Source organism: Mustela lutreola, chromosome 16, assembly GCF_030435805.1.
Source record: "Mustela lutreola isolate mMusLut2 chromosome 16, mMusLut2.pri, whole genome shotgun sequence".
NCBI lineage: Eukaryota > Metazoa > Chordata > Mammalia > Carnivora > Mustelidae > Mustela > Mustela lutreola.
This window is the reverse complement of record NC_081305.1, coordinates 13,168,744-13,195,635: the sequence shown is the minus strand read 5'-3', so window position 1 is coordinate 13,195,635 and position 26,892 is coordinate 13,168,744. Positions and strand designations below refer to the sequence as shown.

The following is a 26,892-nucleotide window of genomic DNA, read 5'->3' as shown; positions in this document are numbered from 1 at the left end:
ATAGGTCTATGTAGTATTTTCATTTATTGCCCTGTCATTTCTGCCACTGTGGGACTGTATAATGAATTTACTCTTTCAATGCAGTCCTCAGGAGTTGACCTGGATCAGGCATTATTCCAGCCCTTTCCATCAGAAATTGTATTTCAGAACTATACTCCCTGTGAAGTCTATGAAGTTCCACTCATTTTGAGGAATAATGACAAAGTGAGTATGTTTGCTGGATGTACCTTTTATTGATATGTAAGGGATTAAATAAAGTGGGATCCTATAGGGTCTTAGATGAATTCTTTAATTTGAGAGGCCTAGAAAAGTAGATTAAAAACATGCACTTTGACTATAAGTTTAATGAAGACAAGATTGGTGTTGATTTACTCATGTGTGTTCCGACCCAGATCAGTGTCCACCAGATGATCAACTCCCAATATGTATAGTAACATTTTGTTGAGTAAAATACTAGCTAGGTAAATGTCTCAATTTTTAAAAAAATGTTTATTTGTTTATTTTAGAGAGAAAGAGAGTGAATGGTGGTGGTGGGGTTATGGGCAGGGAGTGAGAGAGCCTTAAGCATACTCTTCTCTAAGCATGGGCTCAATCTCATGACCCCAAGACCATGACAGGAGCTGAAACCTAGAGTTGGCTGCTTAACTGACTGAGATACCAAGGTGCCCCAAATGTAATGAAATTCTTATGTGTGACCAGTTTAGCTAGGTTTTCATTCAAACAGGGTAAAACGTACATTTATGTTTTCTGCATTAGGGCCTCTGTAAACTCTACTCATATGAATTGCAGTTGTTGAGGTAAATTATTTATACTTTATAAATTGTACTTTTTTAAAAACTTCAAAACAAATGTATCTCCCTTTCTTTTTCTTTCTCCAAACTTCAAAACAGATATATCTCTCTTTCTCCTTTTTCATTCTCCTCCTTTTTACCTTAGATAGCCTTCAAATTTTTGTCTACAGATCATTTTGGACAGCTTCTCACAATGTCTATACCTTGGCCTTTTGTCGTGGCAACTGAGAGTTTCTTCTCCATCCATATGCCTTTTTCCCTGCTAGAGATAAATTATGGTTTACTTCAAGAAAAGGTATTAAGTGCCTGAAGAGTTCCTTGACATCTAACAATAATGGAAGAAAGAACAATGTGGGGAGTCAGCATGACGCACAGTTAAATGTGAAAAGTAATCAGAAGGAGAGAAAAGCATCTGAGAGATACTGAACTTCAGATGTGGAAACAGGTAGGAATACCTCAGGAGTTCAAGAATGTGGAGACAAAAATTCTAGCTGTAAGAAAAAGAAGGAAAATAAATGAAGACTATGCAAGAAAACTTTTAGTTATATTTGGTACAATAGCTCATTAAAGGAGTCGCTGATGCCTTTCAGAGATCAATGGGGTGATGTGGTGACAGTAAAGTCAGACTCTGGAGAAAATAGTATATTTCGTTCTTGGCTACAGGAGTGCTAGCAAGAGAAGCTCAAGGGACAGAAGTTAAAAGGGTAGGCAGAGAGAAGAAAAAGAATCTGAGATGCTCAGAATTATGCCCCTAGACCTCAAGAAGAGATGTATTCCATAGACATCAGGACTCTCTCTTTTCATATAGGCTGCCAACCAGTTCCCTTTGTCAATTCCAGTTCTCTTTTTCCCTTTCTCCATGACTTTTTGACTCTTGCTCAAGTATTTTAAGGCTGTTAAAGACAGAGAGGAGCTAGCCCAAGGGATATTTTGATCACTCTTCCTTGGCCCTAAACAAGAAATGATTGCCAGTGGGTATAATATGAGCAAGTAAAGGGTATGGGCCATTTTGTAAGTTTTGTCTGCCAAGGGGCACTAAGTTCTCATGGATAACCCAGTACCTCTTGGTTCAATGCTGCTACAGTGTGACCTCATGAAAGGAAGGTCTTCATCCAGGGAAAGCCCAGCTACAAAAAGTAGATTGATTTCTCTAGCCTAGGCAGGCTTGTCCTTGGGTAACTCACCCAAGAACAAGCCTGCTTCTCTACTTCCTTAGTTCATGGACTCATAAAGAACTGCTGGGATAGATATGGGGCAGAGAAAAGTGCTTTCTATCTTATTTGCCATTTATTTCCTTCCTCATTGGCACTGAATGCAAAAGATAGAGCCTGTTTGGTCATTATTTCTCTATCTCACAATACAAGGTGGGAGTAAGCTATGAACCCTCTACAAGGCTCAGCTTGATTCTACTTAGTATATAATCATTAGAATCCAGACTCTAGAGTCAGACTAATTAGGTGGATTCCAGCAGAGCTGTCTCCCAGCTGCAGACCGTGGGTAAGTCGCTTCACTACTCTGGGCCATGGTGGTACTAATAGTACCCATTTCAATCCACTGTGTGGAATATTAAATGAGGTAATGAACGCAAAGCCTTCAGCTCAGTGTCTGTCACATAGGAAGCACTAAACCATTATTATTGTCATTACTATTACCATTACGTACTGTTGTTGGTATTTTCCTTTTTCATTTTTAATCTATGATTCTGCCTTTGCCAGAAGTATTCTCAGCAAGCTTCCACAGTGTCAATCTGTCCATCATAAATGACACTGCACCTTCCCCTTACCAGCAAAGCCAGATGGACTCCTATCACATTGGCATGTCTCTTCCTTAACCCCCACTCTCTAGCCTTAGCATCTGTCTGAATTCTCTCTCTGCATTTCTTCTTTCTTTGCCCATCTAGGTTTCAGTTTTGAGAGGTTATGTGGGTTCTTTTGCCCTCATTTTGCACCTGAGACTTCTCCGTCACCTTTAACTATATAGTTCACTGTCTTCTGCCCCCCTTGAGTCTTCAAAAAAAAAAAAATCTTTTCCCTTTCCCTGTGTCCCTGGAACCTCCACCCCCATTCTTCTTGCATTTGTATGTCTTTTATTGCTTAGACTGTGTTAGATAAACAGAGATACGTACTCTGGGCAAGGCAAGCAGAGCAGAGCAGAGGAGGATTTGAAGAGAAGGAGAAGCTCTTTGAAGCCGCTCTGACACTGGCCTGGGGACCCCGTGCTATTGCTCTGTTCTTGCTCACAGTGGTGTCTACTGAGGACTGTGCCCCAGATGGAAGGTGGGCTGAGGCTGGGGCTTGCTGAAGGACACTGAGGACAAGCGTCCTGTTCCGCGTCTGTAGAACGGGGGTCATAAGGTAGCTCTGAGGATATTGAGACGATTAAGGCCTGCCTTCTGTGCAGGGGCTGGTCCACAGCAGGCATGCAGGAAGTGTGAATTCTTCTCCCGGATCACTTCTCAAATGTTGGGAAATCCAGCTTACCTCTGCTGTGTGGCTGGGGTTTTAGCTGATCAAGCAGTTCCTCTTCAAACATGGTCTTATTTATTTATTTAGATTTTAGTTATTTACTTGACAGAGAGAGAGCAAGGGCACAAGCAGGGGGAGCAGCAGAGGGAGAGGGAGATGTGGGGCATGATCCCAGGATCATAGGTTCATGACTGGACCCAAAGGCAGACACTTAACCTACTGAGCCACCTAGGTGCCCCGTATCATTTAAATGACGCAATGAACAAAGGCTTGCAATAACAATAAAAATGAATAATAACTTCAGTAAAAATTAAAGCTCAAATGCACTGAGTGAGTCATCTCCTCTCACAGCTGAAATGGAAGTTAAGCCTTGACCAAGGTCGTGCGTGGCTAATGAGAAGCTGATGGAGATTTCCTGGTGGACAGCAAAGCCCGTGCTTCAGCTTCTGCTTTTTCACAGGCACAGTGTCCAACGTGGTGTGTTTCTCTTGCAGATTCCAAGGTTGGTGAAAGTCACTGGGGAAAGTTCACCTTACTTTAAAGTCATCAGCCCCAAAGATTCCGGCCACAAAGTAGCTCCCGGCGTGCCATCTATATTCCGAATCCTCTTCTCTCCAGAGGAGAACAAGGTAGGAAAGTGGTCGAATACGTGTCGCTAGCGGTTTGTAATTCTGAACATTCGCCGAGGTGGTGCTGGTGCTGGTGCTGACAGTGTTGTTGTCAGTGGTGCTGGTAGTTGTGTCGCTGATAGTGTTGGTGGCAGTTGGTGGTGTTGAGGGGGTGGTGTTGGTGTCGATGGTGTTAGTGGTGGGGTTGGTTAGAGCAGCAGTACGGGTGGCCGAGAGGAGGGGGCAGCGCACCCCTGGGAATGAGGGAAGGACTGTCAAAGAGACCCGAGGGCTTCCATGAGCTCTAAGTACCCGGGGTATAAAGAGGGGTCATCGTTGTGGGTGCTCCCCCACCCCCCTCACCTACCTCAGCATACTTATATTGGACTACGAGCCAGAGGGTCACCAAAAAGGAAAAGGTGTGCTCTAGATGCAGGCAGTCGAGGCAAAAGATAGAGATTGTGGCTTCCTGGAGATTTGGGATCTTAGTTAGTTGCGTCCCTCCTCCCTGGGTTCTAACAAGTTTAGAAGAGACTGAAGATCCAAATATTGATCATGGTAGGATTCTTATTAATGGCAAAGAATGTGGCCAGTACCTGAGGCCCGGAAAGAGCCTTCTCTTGCTCCCCAGTGTTGGCAGATAACTGGGCTTTGAGGGGCTGACGTCCGGATAGCTCCGCTGAAGCCCGAGCAGACCAGCTAGAGCTAAGAGCAGGGACCTGCCTGGTCTGCTCAGCCCTGTCCACACCTCGAAAGGCCAGAAAGAGCCTACGTTCAAAGACAGGCCATTTCCCCTCCACACGAGTCCAGCTCCGTTCCCAAACCCGTCCATTCTGAAGCCCTCTCGGTTGTAGAAATTCCAGTTCCTCCTGGAGGGAAGAACCAGCGAAGGGGGACTGAGGATGGAGGCTTCCTCCCCAGCCCTCTTCCAGGATTTCAAAACTGTGGGTTGAGTTTTCTTCTCTGTGGACCAAAGTGGGGACGTGTGGGGAGGAGGAAAGGACTTTTACCGGCATAATTAAAGGAGTGAGGACAAAAACAAGGCTCAAATAGGCAGAATAAAATGTCAGGTTATATATAATGTTAATGGTGTGTGCTCGTCTGTATTGTGCCCTTAGGGTTAGAACCACAAAAGCATGTTAGAGACAGAAAGAACCAGCTTTGAATCCCTGCTTCTTCATCACTAATACCTATCAGCCACTTTGATGCCATCACCAGTATCACTGCCACTATTGCTACTACTCCTGCTTCCTGGAGAGCAGGGATAGAGAATATCATGTGGTCGGCCAAGTGTGTATCCCTCTAGTGAGTGGGTAGAAATTCTCTTATAATAATGCTGCTCTTATAATTCTGCCACTTTGTAGCGTTTGGGTTGTATTCATGGACCTATAATTTTGCCTGGGGCCCTAGGGAAATAAATGGAAAGATAAATAGTTCCAGAAGTAGTGAGGTTTTTGATGTGCTATTGTTGTTCTCTGCTATCACAGTCTTTGTTTTTTTCCTTGAGGATCTAGATCTGAATACCATCTGTGAAGAGATTGGTATCGGATTTAGTTTGGGTGTCAAGTTCCTCCACTGTCCTTTGGGTAGGAAGCCTTTGTGCAGCTTGAAATAGAAAGCTTGCTGGATTCGAGGAGCTGGAGTTCCTTACTTCTTTTCTGTGCTGGAGAAAGTATGTCTTTTGTTGGATAAGTATTGTTCTACCTGTAGGGAGTCTGGCTGAGAAATGCACACACGGGAGTTTCTGAGGAGGTGGAATGTTCTGTATGTGTGACAAGTGTGGGGGTTATATGGATGAATTCATTTGTCAAAATTGTATGTTTAATATTTATGCTTTCTAATATATCTAAATTCGACCTTAAAAACTATAACATAGAATAATTGCAATGGAAGGGGGAGTAGAAGGAGATCTAGATGAAGCCAGGATGGCAGAAGGTGAATATTTGTTGAAGCTGGCTGGCAGGGGCCCAGCGCTTGTTACACTCTTTTGTTTTCTTTGTGTATGTTTTCAATTTTCCCTAAGCAGAAGCTGAAAGGGAAAGATTTTATTGATGCTTATCTATATAGCAAACAGATAGCCAAAATGTATGTTAGGTATGTTTGTATTTACGTGTAACTATGAAATGCTAAGCTTCCTGTTGAGGGTTATGACTTGGCTGTATTTTGTGGCTGCTTTTCTTACTCCTCGCTTTTGCATTCCCTCTTACCTTTCCATTTCACCAACAAACCCCTAATTAAAAAAACCTTATTGACAAACTCCTGTCTATTGGCAAACCCCTAATTAAAAAAATAATTAAGTTGAAAGTTGTCTTACTGTTTCTTCTAAGTATTTGAATGTCATCAAAGTCTACACGCATGTAGGTGGAAACACAGAGTGAGAACAGTGGCTACCTATGAGAAATTTAAGCAGCCAATTTTGGATACAGTCAGATTTTTCTGGGCTTGGCCTCCAAGCTATCATATAATTTACAAAATGTATTTTTCTAAAATATTGTGATTTCTCCTCTTGCTGGCTTGTCTAAGACTAATGGTGGGAATTTGGGGAAGCTCCTGCTGCTAGCTCTGGTCCCCCTTTTCTGCCAAGATCCTGTTGCACGTGCCCCATCAGCAGGGTCCCTTCTCAGGAGTTTCTGCCGGTGAATCTGCACTCACTCACCGTTGGAAAGCCAGGGGACCCATGCACAGAACGACCAGCAAGGGTGAGTCGTGCTGTCTGCAGTGCCGTTCCCAGAACATGGCACAGGAGCCAGGTTTATTTCAGGGCAGAGAGAAGTCCATCTTTTCACCGTGTCACTTTCTCTTCAGTTGGCCAAACTGATAGGCAACATACACATGTACTTTCCTTCCTTATTCCCTGCTGATGTGAGCACACTCCATTCTCATTTACCCTCCGCACATCTGGAGGGCGAGATATGTAAATTGCAGCATGCCACAGCTTAATAAGCCAGTCCCCTTTCAATTGGATTTTCAGCACCCATGTATATTAGCCCGTCGTCGAAGATGATAATATAATTTACATTTTTCCCTGTCATCTTTTAATCTGGCTTCCTGGGGTTTAACTTGTTAAGAATGTCAAGTGCCCAGATAACAGGTGCAGCAGATTCACTCTGGCTTTCCTTATCTCTTCTTGTCAAACAGACTTAAAAAAAAAAAAATGATCTGATATCTTATTAATCTAATAATTCTGGTGTATGTCAATGTGGTAGAGATATATTAGTGTTCTCATTACACTGTGAAATTCTGGAGCCTTGCACTTTTCTTGACCTCTTGAATTTATATCTTTACTATTAGAAGGAGAATGAAAAGTATTAGGCTTTTGTAGGAAAGCAAAACTGGGTGCTTCCTTAGACTTAAGAAAGCATCTGTTTATTATAGAATTGTCATATGGATATAATTGTGGTGATTTAAAGAGCAATTTTATTGCTGTTATGTTTTAAGAAAAAATATAATGTGTTGTCAAAATAATTTTCCTGGTTTGCTACTATAAAATTTAAAAATTATCCAAGAAGACTAGAAAAATGTTAACGTATTTTATGCTGTCCAGGTGTACAATGATAATGAATTATATTGTCAGTGTCTTTAATTGAAGTGTAGATGCCATAAAATTTTCCAGAATCAACCATTTTTGTTGGCAAAAACTGTGATAGGGATTTGTCTTCTTCCTGCCTGGAATTCGCCCTCCCTACGTCTGTCTGAGTCATCGCATCACCCGAGTGCCTAGTACAGTGCCTGACAAATATGAAGCATGGAGTACATATTTGTTGAGTAACATAAGTAAGTAAAAATTAATCTCAAAAAAATCTAGGGAAGTTTCTTTAACTTGAGGATGGCCTACAGGTGATCAAAGCAAAAACATTTAATAAGGGCTCAAATATCTTCTTGTGCCATTGAATGTATTAGACTTTCACTTTTTCTTGTTTTTCTCCATTTTATGTCACATCTTCAGTGAGTGTCTGTCACTACTGTTTAGCATTCTGAACTTGATAAACATCGTTTTGTAGTAAAGCTAACAAGGCTATTGGGAATTCTCTTTGTGAAGAACTCTTGATAGTTTAGTACCCAAATGAAGATATTAAAAATGAGTAATATTCTTTCATTCACTCTAGGCCAAGACTAGTTCTATGAGCCAGAACCCACTGGAGAACAAAACAAGCTTTGGCCTTCATGGAGCTTATGTTCCTCCATGAATAACAGGCAGATGTATAATGGAATGTCAGCTACTGATGTGGTAGAGAATAGAGAGTGACGGGCTCTTGTTTCTTTTCGGAGGGGAGAGGGGGTTAGGGAAGCCTCCTGTTCTCAGGTGACACTGAGCAGAGAACCAAATTAAGCTGCGCACATCCATGGGAAGACATTTGTCGGGGAGAGGGAATAGCAACTACAAAGGCCTGTGGCTGAGACACGCTCGACAGCAGGCTCGGGGAAGAGCGGGGAGGCATGTGGTAGACTTGAAGGGACCTGCTAGAAAATGAGAGCTAGATGTATCTCAACTGGGAAGATCTGGATAGTGACTGGACATTTGACGATATTGGGGAGATACTGTAATTTTTTAGGTATGGTAACAGTATTGTGGTTATGTTAACTTTTTAAAGGTCCTTATCTTTAAGAGACAAATAACAAAGTATTTACAGAGGAAATAATATGGTGTATGGGGTTTACTACAAAATCCGTGGAGCAGGAGCAGGATAGATGAAGCATGACTGCTCAGGTGCTGAAAACTTAGAAATCTGGGTGATAGATATAGATACACGTGTACATATACATATACACATACACATACACATGCACATATACACATATGTATGTATATAGGTAAATATTTTTTAAGTCAGTTTGCTTAAGTCAGGGTCCAAACAAAGACCTGAATGCATCCCTGTCAGGTTCTGCCAAATGGTCCTCTATCCCCTACGTTTCCTGTAAACTGGTGGTTACATCTAGAGACTTGACTGGATTCGTATTTGATTGGGGGGGGGGCAAGAATTCTTAGGTGGTTGATTCTTCTCTTGTATTACATCAAGAGGCAAAAAATGTCTGTCATTCTGTTCTGGTTTTGTAATGATCCATTGAGGATCCTGAGGTGCAACTCCTCCAGGAAAGAGAAGATACAAACGGAATCCCTTTCCTTTACTTCCCGGGGTGGGTTTTGCCTAGCAATGCCATCTCTGCCTTGCATTTTGGGATCCGTCTGGTTGCTGCGTGAGGATAGACTGAAGGGAGTGTGAGGTGTGGCAGCGAGTTGCCCATCCTTATCATCTTAAGAGCATCCCAAATTGGGATTGGAGTCCCTGCTGCCTACAAGAAAAGACTGCATTTCCCCCAGCCTCCTTGGTGGCTATGTGTGTCTGTGTGTTGGCCAGAGATGTGAGCGAGGTTTCCAGGTGTGTGTTTGCCGAAAGCGGACTCAGCGTGCGGGTGCTTCCTTTTGCCTCTCTGCCTTCTCCTTTTGGCCTGCTGCCCGGCTGGGAGAAATAGCCGGCATCCCAAGAGTTAATGTGCTGCATGGGCCGACATGGAGGATAGATGCTGAGTGCAGTCATGGTAGAGCAAGAAGTTAGGAATTTGGGTCTCTGGGGACACGGCAGAGCCACCATCTCTATCCAGCCTGCTTACTTATGAACTGGTTTATGGGAGAGTAATAAACTTCTGCCTGTCTAATCTAAGTTGCTCTGATTTTGTTCTGTTTCCTGTTATATGCACCAGAATCCAACCCTGTTTACTACAGGCACAAGAGGCTGTTTAATAGTTGCGGTAAAAGATGAGGATGATTTGGACCAGGAAAGTGACAGCGAAGGTGTGGGAAGTAGGTGGACAAAGGATACACATTTTTGTGGTAGAGCTGTCAGGGTTTGCCAAGGGACTGTGAGAAAGGAGTCTAATTTGACTCCTAGTGTTTTGGCAAGCAGCTGACTGAACAGCGGTGCCATTTATTAAATAGGGAAAAGTGGAGGGAAAGCAGGTTTGTGAGGCTGGGTGGGAGTAAAGTTGGGAATTGGAAGGATTCAGGGAATCTGGTGTTTATACATTAAGTTGGAACTTCCCTTTATGCATTGAAGTGGAAATACCAAATAGGCCATTGGACACAATTATCTGTGGCCAAAGGGAGATGTTGGCTAGAGACAAATATTTGAAAATCATATGAAGATGATCCTTTCCACCCAGGGGTGGCTGAGCTGATGTTACGAGTGAGTGTGCCTCAAGAAGAAGTTGGGGAACGGAGGAGGTGCCTGCAGAAGATGCTTCTAAGAAGGGGTGGTCATGAAGTCGGAGGAAAACCAGAAGATTCCAGTGCTCTGGAGTCCCAAATGGATGCAGTATTTCAAAAAGGAGGGAGAGATCAACTTTGTATTATGTCCAAAACTATGAAAAGTAGAATAGGATAAGGATGCTGAGTTAGCCACTGGATTTGTCAAAGCCATTAGTGACCTTGGCAGAAAGACTTTCTGTGGAATGCTGTATACAGAAGCCTAAGTGGGTGGGTTGAAGAGAGAATGGCAGCAAGGAGGTGGTGATATTGAGCACAAGGAACACCCGTGAGCGGTTTTGCTGTCAAGGATAATTAGAAAAATGGGGCCGTAGCTGGAGGTGGATGTTGGGCTCAAGGGTAGATGAGTTAATATTTAAGAGGAAGCTATCCTGATGTGTCAGTGCTCAGTAAAGTGGGAAAACAGATGCTTCAGGAAAATCCTGGAGTGAGCTAGAGGGATTGAGATCTAATGCACAAGGACAGGGGTTGAGCTTAGGAACAGGAGTGAAGGCAGAGTAGACGGGTATGGGTGTTGGTGGATTAGTAGATCCGGGGGTAACTTGGAAAGCAAAAAGTTACAGGGGAAGTTAATTACCTTAAGTGGATCATTTCTACATGAATCGGAAAGCAACCACATTATCACCATACACTATGGATAAAAATGGTCAAAATAAATTCAGAAGTCTCAGGTCTCTTTACATGCCAAAGGTCAGAGGCCATTCTCTTTGAATAGACAAAGAAATGTAACCGCCACCAGGAAGCCGAGAACCCCGCTGAGTCTTATGAAGAGTCGGTGGTAAAGGGTAAGGCCCACGGTGCCTGACCAGTCTCGTTTTCAAACTGATTAGGACTTCAGAACTGATTCTTCCCTGCAGAGGGAAGAATTTCAGATTGAGATCATATTTAATAAATACTTTAAGTGGTTAAAGACTCCATAACATTTTCCAGGGACACCAAAGATTAAATTCACTGAGTCCTAATCAAATATAGCTCTGGTTTTACTCTGTGCTAGTCATTCTTCCATCAGCTTTAGGTGTGGAAGAAAGGCAGAGGGAGGATTGTGAGGGTCTAACCATGCTTGCCTCTGATGAATGCCTGGAGAGTCATTGGCTGCAGGAGAGAACGCTATTTTCCTTTGCCCGAGACTCTGAAGGACAGAATTATTGCCATGTTTGTTCTCTTATCGTGGAGCTCATATAAAAATCAAGATTCATTCTTCTCCCATCTCACAAAGTCAAATCTGCCATTTTCATATTTTGCTGCTCTGTTTTTTAAAGTTTGGGGGCTAGGTGTTTTGGAAGGAAAGCTAATGGACAAAAAGTAGACTGGATGTTTTGTCTGGAGAGCATTTTTATAAAGGATAACCTTTTAGGATAGATAGTAACTCATGGCTATGTCTCTCATAGTACAGCGGAAAGAGCTTGGAATAAATATTTTGGCTCCGAATGGTGACCTGATTGCTCTGAATCTAAATACAGTGGAAAGGGAGTATATAAACTAAAGTAATTGCTTAGCTTGAAGGCTGACAGAGTCTCCCCAGGCATTACGTCTGAATTAATTGTAAGCCAGTAGAGCAATATATAATTGTATATTACATAATCTAATATAGTCATATTAAATATAGAACTTCAGAGATTAGAATACATTTTTAGGGAGTTGTTTAAAAAATTTCTTCATATTCTTTTATGAATATATGAATTGATTATGAAAAAAATATGTACTTCAGACCAAACTTCAAATCTTCCTCTGATGGAAATTTGACATGGTTTGAAAACCTCTCTGAACATTTCAATGAGTCCCCTAAACTGTTTTAAGCTGTACGTAATTTCTTATAGAACAAAGCAGAAGGTTTGTAAATACAGAATAAAATAAGACAAATTACTTTGGGATCATCTCTCATTCTGGATTCAGTAGCATCTTTTGTTCTTTCTCTCAAAGCCTCTGTTAATATGAAGTCGCCACACGTGCCAGAAGCTTTCCAGTTCCTAATTCCCAACAAAACCTTTGCTTGCTGGGTTTGATCTACTAAGAAAAAATGAAAACAGTACTTATCTCTTTAGGATTCTGATGAATTCAGACTAGACTGTTTCATTGGTGAATTCTGTAGGGTTTTCTAGGATTAAGTATGCTTAATGCAATTTGTACTCCCTTATGTGTGATTAGCATAATTTTTGAGCCTGGCATTTCCATCTAGAAACCAGAATCAGTTGAAGAGCTAAGAGTCCAACAACTCCATTTTAATAAATTTCATGACTACTCTCCGTTAGTTTTTATTATTATTCCTACTGTAAGGCCTTTACATTTGCAATTCTCCTTGCCAGGAACACTCCCTTCCTAGATCTCGCTTGACTGGCTCCTTTTGCTGTTCAGGTTTCTATCCAAAGGCCACCTCCTCAGGAAGGCCTCCTTGATTGTTCTAACCAAAAGCAGCCTCTTCCAGCATTATCACGTTACCATGTTTTATCTTCTTCAAAGCCCTTGTTGCTTTGTGAAATTATCTTGTTGTATTGTTATCATGAGGATTTTCAGTATTATTATTCTAACAATAAGAGAAAACACAAACCCGTATACCTTACCCAAGTCCTTGTATTTAATACAGCATTTTAATAATGACAGCTAGTGTTTATGGAGTACTCACGACTCACCAAGTGCTAGACAAAGCATGTACCACACTAGGCCAGGCCACTGCCTTGCTGCGTGGACTGGTGCAAGGGCTTTCTGACTCTCCTAGCTTTTCCCATTTTAGCTTCTTGTAGTTTGCTGCCCACAGAGCAGCTAGTGCTCTTCCTAAAACATAAATCAGCTTTCAACAGCAGCAGGCTTTCAGGCATCTTCGGGTCCTAACTAGTTTACCAGGCCTGGTGGGATCTGGCCGCTTTTACCTCCCTGCCCTGTCTCTAACCTCTCCTGACCTCTTACCTTTGGCCCCAAATCACACTTCCCTTAGTGTGCCGTCCAGCCACACACGGCTCAGGTCTCACTCTGCTCATATCTCTGCTGAATTATTACTGCTCACAGAGGCCTTCCCAAGCACGTCATGTAAACAAGCAAGCAATCACTTTCCAGCCCCTTCTCATGCTTCATTTCTCGCTGCTGCTCAACATTGATTTACTCATTTTCCTGCCCTCAGCAAATCTTTTTTGAATGTTTACTACATTCTGGGCCCCGTTCTAGGCACTGAATACACGAAGTCAGCATGATGAGCGAAGTCCCTATTGATGCTGGAGATACTAGGGGCAGGCATGTAGTGGACTCAAGAAATAGGTAAAATACGACTATGTTGGATGCTTCAGGAAAACGGAGGCAGAAGGAAAGGCTGGGGAGTGCTGGGGGTGGGGTAAGTTTAAACTTGGGCTGCCAGGAGAGGCTTTGGTGAGCCAGAGCCTTATCAAATCCTAAAGCAGGTGAAGGAATGAGTTCTGTGAGTGACTAGAGGAAGGCGTGTTCTGCTCAGAAACGGCATCGTGTTTGCAGGCTCTGGAGGAGGAGTGGCTCTAGCATGTTTGAGGAGCGACGGGGAGTGAGCAGTGGGGAAAGGGGCTGTGGCCAGAGAGGTGACCGGACACCAGGCTGCAGCATTCACAGGTCCTCCAGGTCTCAGCCTGGCAGGCTGAACAGAGGAGCAGTCTGAGCTGACTTACATTTTAACTGGACCCCCTCGGGCCCTTGTGTGGAACACGGACTTTAAGGGAGCAAGGGTGGAAATAGAGGCCACTTAGCCCAGGAGAGATTGGAGCGGCTTGGGGTCAGGGTGACAGGGCAGAGATGGGGAGAAGGGATTGTGATCTGAATGTATTTTGAAGGTCAGTCCTATAGAATATCCTAAGAAACTGAGAAATAGAGTGATCAAGAATTCCTCATTCCAGGGTTTTAAATCCAGGCCACTGGCCCAGTGGTGATGCCAATACCAAGATGGGGAGGCAGTAGGGGAACAGATGGAGGGTGTAGGGAGGGCTACAAGCAGGACCCAGATGGCATTATAGGGCCTACGTGGGCATGAGAAAAAGGGTCCCCCTCTGGGCTGATGCAGTTGGAGCCAGCCATGTGAGCTGGATTTCTACCTCTATTCCTTCTCCATCTTCGTGCAACTGTAGGCAGTGACATCGATCAGATGACGTTTGGGATATGCCATGTGAGCATTCCTGGCGAGTTCATCTTTATATATGTGTTATGTTGTATATTAGAAGCGCTTTACTTACCTTTTCATGATCTATGTCATTATGCAGCTTGAAGTGATGCACGTGTTGTTTTCTGCTTCATTGTATTTGCACACCTAGCTCAATAGCTGGTACCTGAACCCTTCACAAATGTGGTTAAATAAATAAACTAACCGGGGAGACCATTGCTTTATCCTGGTCCTGTGGGTTGCTCGAGATTGAGGGCATGGTCAGGTTTGTGTGTCAAACTATATGTCAGACATTCCCATTCCCACTCTTTACCTAAAGCCCACGGAGAGATTTCCTATAACCTCCACCTTTTACTACCATTTCCTACACAGCTGCTGAAAGAAAATTTAAGTTCCAAGTAGACTTTACATTTACGAATATCGCCATGCAGCTAAATGATGGGAAAACTTAAAGCTTGGTTTAGATAAATTCCTTTCATAGTAACTTCTGAGCTTCTGATCTATTCTTGAGGGGACTACTAATACTTTCCTTTTATATCTAGTTGTGTTTGTTGGTGGGGGTTCCATTTTTACTTTTTCTTTGGTATATTGAAGATGAGCGTTCTATTTTTCTATCTTATGAAATAATGAAAAAGAAAAGGGGGGTGCCTTAATTTCAGCATTTCCTTGCATTTAAATCCAAGACTAGGGAAAATACATGTCTTGGACCTCAGCATTTTTATGTAGAATGGTCAGTGATGGCTTTGCTCAAGAGACAAGGTTTAAACTGGGCTATGTAACAGTTTGTTATTGTCTATAGTACCAAATTACCCCTAAACCCACTGACTTCAAATAATAAACATTTTTGCTCACAAGACTCTGGTTCAGGGGTCTTGACTGGGCCCACTCATGCATTGGGTCAACAAATGCTGCTTATCTTGGTTGGGCTCTCTCACATATCTGGGGCTGTAGGCTGGTCTGGCATGGTCCTGGCTGGGACATTTGGGCTCTCATCCTGTAGTAGGCTGGACAATGTTTACTCATATGGCAGTGGCAAGGTTCCAAGAGCAAGACTAAAAATGCCCAAAGCTTCTTGAGGCCTCAGCTTGAAAACGGCAGAACATAATTTTGACCACGTTCCATTGGTCCAAGCTTGAGATGGAGAGATAGACTCTACTACTCATGATGGAGAAGCTGCAAGGTCATAATGCTAAGAGTATGGGCTTGGAGGGACCATAAATTGGAGCCATTAATCTAATGGCTTGGAGGATAAATAGGATTTGGAAGAAGGATGTGAAGCAACTAGTGTGAACTTCCTCTGATCTAAAGAAAAATATACCTTGACTGCCCACATCCTACCTCTTTAATATATGGAAAACACATGAAGCATAAGCTTCTCCACTGACTTGTGGGTTTTAACACTTGAACTGTTCTCTTTCTCTCAGAAAAGAGTGTCTCATGGAAAGCACATCTATAATTGTCTTGAGGAGCTTTCATAGAAGACATTAAGTTGGTTTGCAAGGCAGCTGGCACATGGCCATTTTACTTGCACAGTTATCTTGATCATGTGGGCATCTCCACAAATAATGATTATACCCTTCTCTTGTAGGATTATGCCCATATTTTGACCTGTATAACTGAAAGAGAAAAGTTTATTGTACCCATCAAAGCTAGGGGTGCACGAGCCATCCTAGACTTTCCTGACAAACTGGATTTTTCCACTTGCCCTGTCAAATACAGCACCCAGAAGATTCTGCTGGTACGAAACATTGGCAACAGAGATGCTGTGTTTCACATGAAAACCCACAGGTATGCATTCCTCCAGTTCTTGTTTTTGATTGATTATAGTTAAATCTATTCAGCACAGGTAATTTGCTAGAACGGCACTCAGGGTGGAACTGCTTGTTATAGTCTTCAGTCGCAGGGCCAGGAGACCTCACTGATACAGGGCCAACTTCCTCTTCATTCCAAGCGGAAACTAAAATTCAAGAATCACTTGGGGTTTGGGTATGGGTAGTTTTTTGAAATGTTAGTGTAAATCTTTTTATTTAGCATAGAGAACAGCCCAGGGAAATCTATTAGGAAATATATCCAGTCTTTCTAGGTATTTTCAGGTTATCTGTTCTGCCATACTTACTGTAGGTCGTAGGGCTGCTGGGGATGTGGGTGGAGGGCACATTCCTTGGTGGGGAGTTTGTGTTTCGTCTTTACAGGAATGTCCCAGGAGCATTACTATCTCTGAATAGTTTCATGTAGACCTAAGTTTATGTCTGGATTCCTATTTCTTCTGGCTGAAATATTACTTTTAATATTTCTTACAGCACAGGTCTATTGGAGATTCTCTTCATTTTGTCTACTTGAAACAAAGCATTTTGCCTTCATTTTTTTTATTAAAAAATTTTTTTTAAACATTTTATTTATTTGCCAGAGAGAGAGAGAAAGAGAGAGAGAGAGAGAGAGCATAGGCAGGCAGAGTGGCTGCAGGGCAGAGGGAGAAGCAGGCTCCCCGCCAAGCAAGGAACCGATGTGGGACTCGATCCCAGGACGCTGGGATCATGACCTGAGCTGAAGGCAGCTGCTTAACCAACTGAGCCACCCAGGCATCTCTTTGCCTTCATTTTTGAGAAACATTCTCTACAGTTTAGAATTTTGGGTTGACTGTTCTGTATACATGTAATTTGTTTCAGCAGTATAAAGATGGCATTTCATTGTCTTTTGGCTTACATATTTCTTATGAGGTCTCTGCCAAAACTCTTTGTTCCTTTAGATGTAATTATGTCTTTTTTTGTGGGCTGCCTTTCAGATTTGTCTTTATATTTGGTTTTTAGTCATTCAAATAAGCTATGTCTAGGCATGGTTTTTTTTTTTTTTTTTTTTTTTTGTCTTTTTTGTTTTAAGGATTTTTGTTTTGTTTTTGTTTAGTTTTGGTTTTCATCCTGAGTTTCCACACTTGCTACATCTTTCGTTATTTTTGGAAAATCTTAGCCATTATCTCTTCAAACACTAATTCTGTTCCATTCTCTCTTGCACTTTCTTCTGCCCATAGGGAAGTTCTGTTGGCTACCAGTAAAGCAGTCTGCACCTTTCCCTCTCCCCTAGGGGCGGGGGGATTGTCCATCTTCAGATTTCAGTTTGCTTGTTTGCTCTGCAATGTCTGCTTTCCGATTCGCTCAAGAAAAGTTGTGATTTTTGAATTTACCTGTTTTTTTTTCATTGTTAGGGTGGGCAACCTCTTTCTAGCTTTCTGCATCCCAGGCAGAAGCAAGACCCCTTGAACTCATTTAGCTAAATCAATCAGCAACGACAAAGTTGTTTTGAAGATCATTGTCTTTTGACCTTGTCCCTAAGCGCTTATATGGCCTTTGTCATCTCCTGGTGAGATTCACAGAGTTGGAAGGAGTAGGAAGCAGGTTAACTGGCTTGCCATGACTTACGAAAGAACGAATCTTTTTGGATTTAAAGAAGTCCTCCCACAACCACTTTCCATAATACACATTAAAAACTTCCTGTTATACTCATATTTTTCCAATGAAAAAGAAAATCCACCTAAGGTGGAAAAACAAGAGCAGCCAGCATAACTTCCTGGACTGAGGCTGAATCTTAAAAGCTACCTATAAATGGCAGTTTACTCTTTATTGCCTTCATACAAAAGTGAAGTAAAATCACTTCCTAGATCACTTCATAGTGTGAAGTTGCAGGAAGAGACGTAAAGCTTTTCTGCCCATTAACTATGAATGTGAATCATCTTCTAATACAGAAATACTTCCAAGGTAAAATAGTGAGCCAACTCAAGGACTAGCTAGGAATCATGAAGCCATTAGAAACTCTCGTCCGACATTCTCATTTTACAGATGAAGGAAATAAGGCCCGAGAGGGGAAATGACTTATCCAGGTTCCTTCGTGAACTAACACCAAAACCTGGATCAGAACAAACATGGGCCAGTTCTGGGCTTACTTCCCCTCGGATCCACTCCTTCCCTTTCCCAGGCTTCATTCAGTATCTCTCAGCAGTTAGCTTTCCTGGCTGCCTCAGCAGAATTCCCTCTGACTTTGACTACTGCAGGGCACTAGAAGGAGAATGCAGAGTAACAAGGGGCCGGGGCATTTCTCCTCCACCCTCTCTGCCTTCAGCAGAGGCCCCAGCAGAGGCTGCATCTCCCGGATGGTTCTGATTCCTGTTGGCCTAGCCTGACCATGGTTCCAACTTCTGTCAAGTTCCCACGATCTGATAACACTTCCTCCTCCTCTTGTCTCCAGCCCAGGGGTGAGAATCGCTAACTGCTGTTACTTATCCCTGAGTCATCTTAAATTGGGCTTCTCATTTCTCTCATCTTCTGGACAATCAATCTCTCAATTCAATTTGTTTGCAAATATTTTTGCTTTCTTGTTTAGGTATCTTATCTATTCGTGATAGAGTAGCTTTATGTTCTTTCCACAAAATGCATGTTTTCTAAACATGCCATCAATTCTTTGAGTTACCCCAAATCCTTCCAGTAAATCCGTTTTCTGAAGTTAGCCAGAGTTGGTTTCTGTTGTTTGCAGCTGAGAACCCTGGGGGTTGCAATGAGAAAGGATGTAATTGAACTTGTGGTCGCATTGTATTAAATCAGAATCTTCGGGGAGATGCCCTGACAAGTGTCCATTCTAAAAAAAAAGTGCACAGTGATTGTGTTGCCGCAAAGGTGAGGATCACTCTTTCAGTTAATATGATTGCCAACGTGGTAGAGCAGTGGATATATTGTGAGATTTTGGAGTTGAAAACCCAGGTTCTGCTCTTACTCTGATCACTTTAAGAGTCAATGCACAGAAACAATATCTCATGGGAAATTATTTTAAAAAATCAAATTCTTTTCATTGAAATAATGATTGAATTAAATGGTTAAGTTTATAAATGGTTAGGTTCATATAAATTATAAAAAATAAAATGTTCTTTTTATGTCTGTTGCCCCCATTAGAATGTGAGTTTCTCAAAAAGCAAGGGTTGTATCAACACCATCCAATTCATTTCTATTTTCCCTGCATCAAATATAATGCCTAGAAGAATTAAGTGCTCAATAAATGTTTATAGGATGCCTAACCAACAGTATATCACAAGGCAAAGCTACAACTATAAACCCGTACAATAATTTAAAATAAAAAAATGGTCCTAGTACTATAAAATAGGCATAATGTTTTTACGCTAATAAAAGGAGTCACAGTGTGCTATAAAATATACAGAGAATATAAACCATTACTCCTCAAGTTTATTGCGGATTTGACCTGAAACTCTAGTAGGTACCAGAATAATTCTGACTATTAAAGTGGGATTAATTTTGGAAGGTGAAATAAGAAAGATGAAGAAGCAGTCTCAAAATCCAAAACCTTATGTCAGGAATCAGTTAATAAGAAAGATTGTCTGAAGAAAACATACTAATATTAAATTCCATATTTAATATAACAGAGCCAATATTTAGCCTTCTGCTAAAATATTGATTTGTAAGGATGGAAAAGTTTTAGTTCTCAAGAGCAGTTTACAGTGGGTTGAACAAAAATCTCAAAATCTTTTTTGTGGCTCATGATTTTTCCGGAACCCAAGTTCCTCCCTAATCAAGCATTCGGTATTAATGGGGCTATTATATCAAAACCAAACATTTTGGTAGACAGAGCCAGTTCTATGCCCTTGAGAAACAATGCCTTTTACCTCTTTGTTAAGAGTATTTTCTGATACTTGATATTTTCTGGCCGGTTCAGCCTGACTGCCTGTAGAAAAATGAAGTACAAAATCAAATTATAGACAATGTTTAATGCCAGAACTTAACACACTCTACCCAATTAACATCTGATTTATTGAGAAAGCTTAGGCAGCTCTAAGTAGCAATGGTTGTCCCAGGTGTTTTGTTTTTTTGACTACTGAAGAAATTTAGTGTAATAGAAACCCAACAGTGAGCACAACAGAAAAGTATCTGTTACTTCTGTATAGAATTTGGATTTCTGGAGGTCCTAGAGAAGGATCTCTTTGTCCATAGAAAATTAGCTTAGGTTCTACTGTGCAATACCATCCAATTCATTTCAAAACTGTTCTTTTCGCTACCAAGAAATGTTTGAAAAGAAAATGAAAGCGCCATGTAGGAAGAAAAAATATTAGGACCCAGGGAGGCAAAAATAGAAGAAAATATTACAACATTGTTCCCAAAGTCAGGAAACTGGGCCCAGTTCTCAGTTCTTAAGTTTCTTACTGACACCATCAGAGACCAAAAGGAAGCTTTACGACTGTGAGCCTTACTTTGGATCTCCTACCTTCAACTCAGGAAGCAGAGATTCTTGAGATGCTAAAAGTCTGCTCCTTTTCTGTTCCACCAAAATGTTATAAAGGTGACTTAATGACTACAGATATTTTTATTTCCCTCTGAAAGTTGGTCGTAATTCAATCCACAACCTCTTCTGAGAGGCTTCTTTCAGTAAAGAACTGTGCATAGGGTGAGAGACACAAAGATCTATCTCTTCAGGTGGCTTCAATGTTCAGGCATGGTTTGGGGAGGCAGAGAGAACTTGAACTTGCAGGCAGGCTTCTAACCCTGCTCCACGGCCACCTCGTTGGGTAACTTTGGGCCAGTTGCCTGCCCTTTTAGAGCATGTATTCTCATATCTAAAGTGGAAATAACAATACCTCCTTTCTGCAGATTTTCCCCAGTATTAAGAGGATTGGCATACAGAAGGGACCCAACATAGTTAGGGCCCGGTGTGGAGTTCATGCTCATGGCAGCTTATTTGCTTTCCCTTTCGTGTTGTCTCAAGAGTCTGTAGCTGCAGACAGGAGCAGGTGTGAAAACTAACTCTAGTACAAGGTGAACTGAAGTGAGAAGTAAAAAGAAAGTTCGAGCCTCTGAGGAAGGAGACTTTGTTCACAACACAGAATCCAGGAAGATTCTAGTTAAGAAGTGCCTTTGAGTCTGGGCAGTGATAAGTGACTTTGGAGGCATTAGGACCTGTGGAAAATGCTAAATATTCTTGTGGGAGCCTAGCAGCTGGGGAATGTCTGTGCAGGGGGCACGGTCTGGTTGGAACAGAGAGGGGGCGCTGCTCGGTGAGGTTATGGTGAAGGGAGCGGAGCCCTCCTGTCCTTTCCTTCCTCAACTGATTTGGGATGTGACAGATAACGTGGGACATTTGCACACACATTATGTGTTCAATGAAAATGTAAAATCTTATTGGGAGCAGATTGTGTGGAACCTCAAATGCCTAGGACTTTGAGCTTTATTACGTACATTATGAGGACCACTGAAAGTGTTGAGATGCATGTGTTATGACCTATAGATGTTTTTTATGGTATCCCTAGAGCAGTGTGAAGGATTGAGAGGAGAATAATAAAAACTTGAACTCATTTAAACACCCAAGATCATCCTCAGGCTCATCGTCCATCTGGAGGCTGCCAGTGATGGAGATAACAGAAATAATAATAAACATTAGTTTAGCACTGCCTAGTGCCAGGTTTTGTTCTCTACAATTTACCTGTGTCTGCTCCTTTGGTCCACCTGACAAACCTACGGAGTAGGTGCTGTCCTTACCCTCATCTTACAGACCAGGAGACCGAAGCTTCAGTGACTTGCCCCAAGGTCATGGCAGAGCTGAGTTTTGAACTTTTTCTGTTGGCTTCAGGCTAGGGACCACTACCCGCATAGAGCCTCTACACAGTGCCTGCGGTTCACTGGAGAGCTGGGGCTATAGGTGTGGGAGAAGGACAAGGGAATGGGAAAATAAAGAAGTGAATGTAGAGGGAGATCCAAATAGAGAGCCCCAGAGAAAAGAAACAGTTTCCCATGGTGGGAAGCACTGCAGAGAAGATCTCGGGTATCACCATGTCCTGCCCTCACCATGGCTCTGTACCCTCACAGAAGCTTAGGCTTTCGGACATGAAGTTCATTACCTAAGGGAAGATTTCAGGGATAGAACTAAAAAACAGTGGTGATAGAAGTAAATAATCAGAAAAAATGTAGCCTGCCAGATACATTGTACAACACGTTACTTTGAAAAACTAGCAATTTAGAGAAGTGAAATGGACCATGAAAATAATTAAATGGGCTGGGTTTTCTATTTAGAAGGAAGAACTCTGTAAGTTATTTAAGGTACCTCATGATCAGATCCAGCTTCTCTCTTACCACTTCCTTCCAGGGAAATGAAATGAAACGATTTCCTGTTCCCAAAGCCACCCTACCACCCCATCGTGTGTCCATGCACAAATTCTATTTTCAAGGCATAGAACTTATCCCCAGTTTGCCTTTCTAAATGCTCTCCACCAGTCTCCAGCTTGCTGTCACCCAGGAGGCTGACTTGCGTGGCATGGGTCAACAGGCTCCCATCCCTTTGGCTTCTGATTGGGTTCACCCAGTGGGAGTCCCAGCAGGTGACCAGATGAGAGGATGTGAAGTCGGGACACTTTGTCCCCTAGTGTCTTCCCTGTGAGGCCATCTGGACTGTCTGTCTCTCTCGACTAAAGGTCCTTGCTCCTCGTACAGCAGCGTTCTCATAGGACTCCTGTAGGTTTCAAAACACTCCTTCTCCTTGGCTCTTTGGGCCTAGAGGTCATAATGGCTTAACTCTTTATAACCCTGGGGGATTGTATCATTTGTAGTTCCCCTTCCCCTTCTGTTAAGCAGACCCTTTATTAAAAGTGCCCTAAAGTCATCCTCACGTGATTGTGTGATCTTTGGGAGTCTCACAGAGTTTTCCATTATGAAACCTTCTCTTTACTGACCTATCACAAAACTTGTTTTTTTTTTTTTATCCCTTTGAAGGTATTTTTCTTCTACAAATTATAGTATTTGCAGACATGTTTTAGGGCTGACCCCTGGAATCACTCCATGAATGTTAAAAGAGTGGCTGAATAGCAAGGACCCAAACGAGAATATTACTGTATCCTTTAAATTTCTCTTACACCTGCTGGTCTAATACTGCTATTTTAACCTTAAAAGGAAAGTTCTTTCATGTCAGGGGAGAAGTGTACTTTACTTCTGAATCACCAAATTGTTCTAGTGCCTGCAGTGCTAGAACTCCCCTTCCTCCACAACCTCTCTTCCACTCTTGCTGGGAACGCAAGCTGGTGCAGCCACTTTGGAGAAAAGCATGGAGGTTCCTCAAAAAAGTTAAAAATAGAGCTGCCTTATGACCCAGCAATTGCACTACTGGGTATTTATCCCAAAAATACAGAGGTATTGAAAAGAAGGGGTACATACACCCCAATGTTCATAGCACCCATGTCAAAGACGGCCAAACTATGGAAGGAGCCCAGATGCCTCTCAACAGATAAATGGTCCAAGAAGATGTGGTCCATAGACACGATGGAATATTACTCAGCCATCAGAAAGGATGAATACCCAGTTTTTACATCAACATGGATGGAACTGGAAGAGATTACGCTGAGTGAAATAAATCAAGCAGAGAAAGTCAGTTATCATATGGTTTCACTTAATTTGTGGAGCATAAGGAATAGCAGCGAGGACATTAGGAGAAGGAAGGGAAAACTGAAGGAGGGGAAATCAGAGGGGAAGAAGAATTATGAGAGGCTGTGGACTTCGAGAAACAACCTGAGAGTTTTAGCGGGGATGGGGGTTGGAGGATGGGTGAGCCCAGTGATGGATATTAAGGAGGTCCCATATTGCATGGAGCACTGGCTGCTGTACACAAACAATGAATCATGGAACACTACATCAAATACTAATGATGTACTGTATGGTGACTAACAACAAAATATAATAAGAAAAGAAAAGAAAAAAAAAGAACTCCCTTATCCTTTCCTCCTCCCCCTCACACCAGAAAGGAATGGGCTCTGATAATGTGTCTCACCGTGTGCTGCAGGCCTTTCTCCGTGGAGCCATCTTCCGGAACTCTTAATGTGGGGGAGTCCATGCAGCTGGAAGTGGATTTTGAGCCGCAGACTGCGGGCAGCCACAGCAAAAGGCTTATCGTGCATTACGACACAGGTATGCGTCCTTCTTTGTTATAAGAAAGGTCAGATGGGGGTCGCCTGGGTGGCTCAGTGGATTAAGCCCGCTGCCTTCAGCTCAAGGTCATGATCTCAGTGTCCTGGGATCGAGCCCTGCATTGGGCTCTCTGCTCAACAGGGAGCCTGCTTCCCCTTCTCTCTCTGCCTGGCTCTCTGCCTACTTGTGATCTCTCTCTCTGTCAAATAAATAAATAAAATCTTAAAAAAAAAAAAAAAAGAAAGGTCGGATGGAAAATATGGTGAAACAAAATAGGAAATGGTTCTTTTGGCTGCTTTAAGCTAAGCTAAGATCCATAAGGTGAAGAACCAAAGAATGAATGTCTCCCACAGAAATAATGTTGAGCCAGAAATAAATCCCACCAGACTGGTTTTTCCAATGCTTGAAAGTCTGACAAATAACAGTTCTCAGGAAGGGAACTAAACCCTGAAGTCACACCGGCAGCTTAATTGTATTTATATGTAAATGAAACATTATGGTAACTGAATACCCCATGGATTTTCCATTTGATTTATTACTGCAATTGTCTTAAAGTTAAAACAAAATGTAAATCCCAGTTCAGAATGTCTCCTGTGTGCTGACCAGTCTATGTAAGATCCACTTGCCTTAACCCTTAGAATGCACATCTTACTTAAATGTGATTCTGTGTCTATTGCTACCAGCATTTTCTGAAGGCTCCAGTCTGGACAATAATAAAAATTATACACTGTTTTTCGCTAATATTTAATTGATGGTCATGTAGGCTGCATGTACGCTAGGGAAGTCTCCAAAGTTGGTTGTTAGATTAATATTTTACATTGCCATTTATTATTTCATGATTTTTCTCATTTCCTTCTCACTTCTTTTTTCCCCATTTGTGTTTATTGACCCAGATTGTCTGCATCTGGAGGGCACTGTAGGCAGAAAACACAAGTGCACAGCCAGGGAAAGAGCAACAGATGACATCTGGGTCACAGTTCAGAGTTGCTGCTTTTGTGGACACACCTCTGAGCAGGGCAGCTCTAGTCATGCTTAAGGACCCGTTGTTAAATGGTCCAAGTTCCACATTGCCTGAGGGAGCAACACATACCCCCTGTGTATCTTATCTTTCAGTGTAAGTCAGGATTCACTGGCTGCTAGCAAGGCAAACCTTAAGCTAAAAGGGGAGTTTTGACCCATATAACCCAGCAGAGAAAGGTAAAAAGCATAGCTTATAACACATCAGGAACATGAATGTTTCCAAAGTACCTGTGCCATTTTACAGGCCCATCAGCAGAGCCTGAGACTTCCGATTGCTTCAGATCCTTGCTGATAAACGCAGTTGTCGTCTTTTTTTTCCTGCTACCACATAGTGTTGTCTTGTTCATTTTAGACCCACTAGTAGTGTGAAGCTCTGTCTTCTAGTGGTTTTAGTTTTTATCTAATGATTAATGAGGTTGCGGACTTTTTCCTGTGCTTACTGGCCATTCATATATCTTTTTTAATGAAGTGTCTGTTCAAGTCTTTTGCTCATTTTTTATTGAGTTGTTTTTTTCTTTTATTAATTTGTAAGAGTACTTTATAACTTGGTATTCTGAACACTAATCACTTGTCAGGTATGTGCATTGTTAATATGTTCTTCCAGTCTGTAGCGTCCCCCATTTCATTTCCTTCATATTTCTTCAGCAGCAGAAATTTTTAATTTTGATTATGTTGACATTATCAAAATGCATTATTGATGCATTTTCCTTTAAGATTAATGCTTTTTGGGGCACCTGGGTGGCTCAGTGGGTTAAAGCCTCTGCTTTCGGCTCAGGTCATGATCTCAGGGTCCTGGGATCGAGCCCCACATTGGGCTCTCTGCTCAATGGGGAGCCTGCTTCCTCCTCTCTCCCTGCCTACTTGTGATCTCTGTCTGTCAAATAAATAAATAAAATCTTAAAAAAGAAAAGATTAATGCTCTTTGCCTTCTTGCTAGGAAATCATCACCTTATCAAGGATCACAGACATACTCTATGTTTACTTTTAAAAGAGTAATAGTTGTAGCTTCTTTGTTGAGATTAATGATTGATCTTTGATTTCATATTTGTATGAATATGTGTGAGGTAGGGACTGTGTTTGATTTCCCCCCTTTGTGGATTCTTGGCTCTTCTCCCTTCTGTAATCTTGTTCTGGAATTCCAATCAGTTACTCTGTTATTCTGTTCCTTAGTCTATTATTATTCTCATTTATTCCTTTTTTTAAAATAAGAGATTAACATTTTTGAAAATGATTTATTTGAAAGAGAGAGAGAACGTGAAAGCAGGAATGTTGGCAAAGGAAGAGGGAGAGAATCTCAAGTAGACTCTTCACTGAGTGTGTAGCCCATGTGGGCCTTGACCCTAGGGCCCTGAGATCATGACCTGAGCTGAAACCAAGAGTCAGAAGCTTAACCAACCAACCACCCAGGTGCCCTGATTTTTTATGCCTTTAAACCTCTACTGTACTTTTTCCATTTCTTTGTCTTTGTAGAACTTCTCTGAATACTTTTTCTTCTCTATTCAATAATTCCCTCTTCCGTGAAGTCTCATCTGCTGAGTTTTAATTTTTCAATTATAAGTATTTTCATTTCTGAAATTTTATTTGGTTCTTGATTCAATCTGTTCTTCAATCTGATTACTTTCTACTCTTTAATTCTTCAAGTTTCCCTTTTATTTCTTAAGCATGTTAAACATTGTCATTCTCATTCTGTTTCTGAGCATTTA

At 41.9% G+C, this 26,892-nt stretch overlaps 1 protein-coding gene across 3 annotated transcripts in view; it reads left to right on the top strand.

The window, feature by feature from the left end:
* HYDIN (HYDIN axonemal central pair apparatus protein) overlaps positions 1-26,892 on the top strand; it is a 385,540-nt gene that overhangs the window by 97,709 nt on the left and 260,939 nt on the right. For all 3 annotated transcript variants that reach the window (XM_059150954.1, XM_059150956.1, XM_059150955.1), the window contains 4 exons: positions 85-204; positions 3,751-3,885; positions 15,823-16,022; positions 24,045-24,169. In XM_059150954.1, the coding sequence (XP_059006937.1) occupies positions 85-204; positions 3,751-3,885; positions 15,823-16,022; positions 24,045-24,169 (580 nt within the window). The remainder of the gene's footprint in view (positions 1-84; positions 205-3,750; positions 3,886-15,822; positions 16,023-24,044; positions 24,170-26,892) is intronic.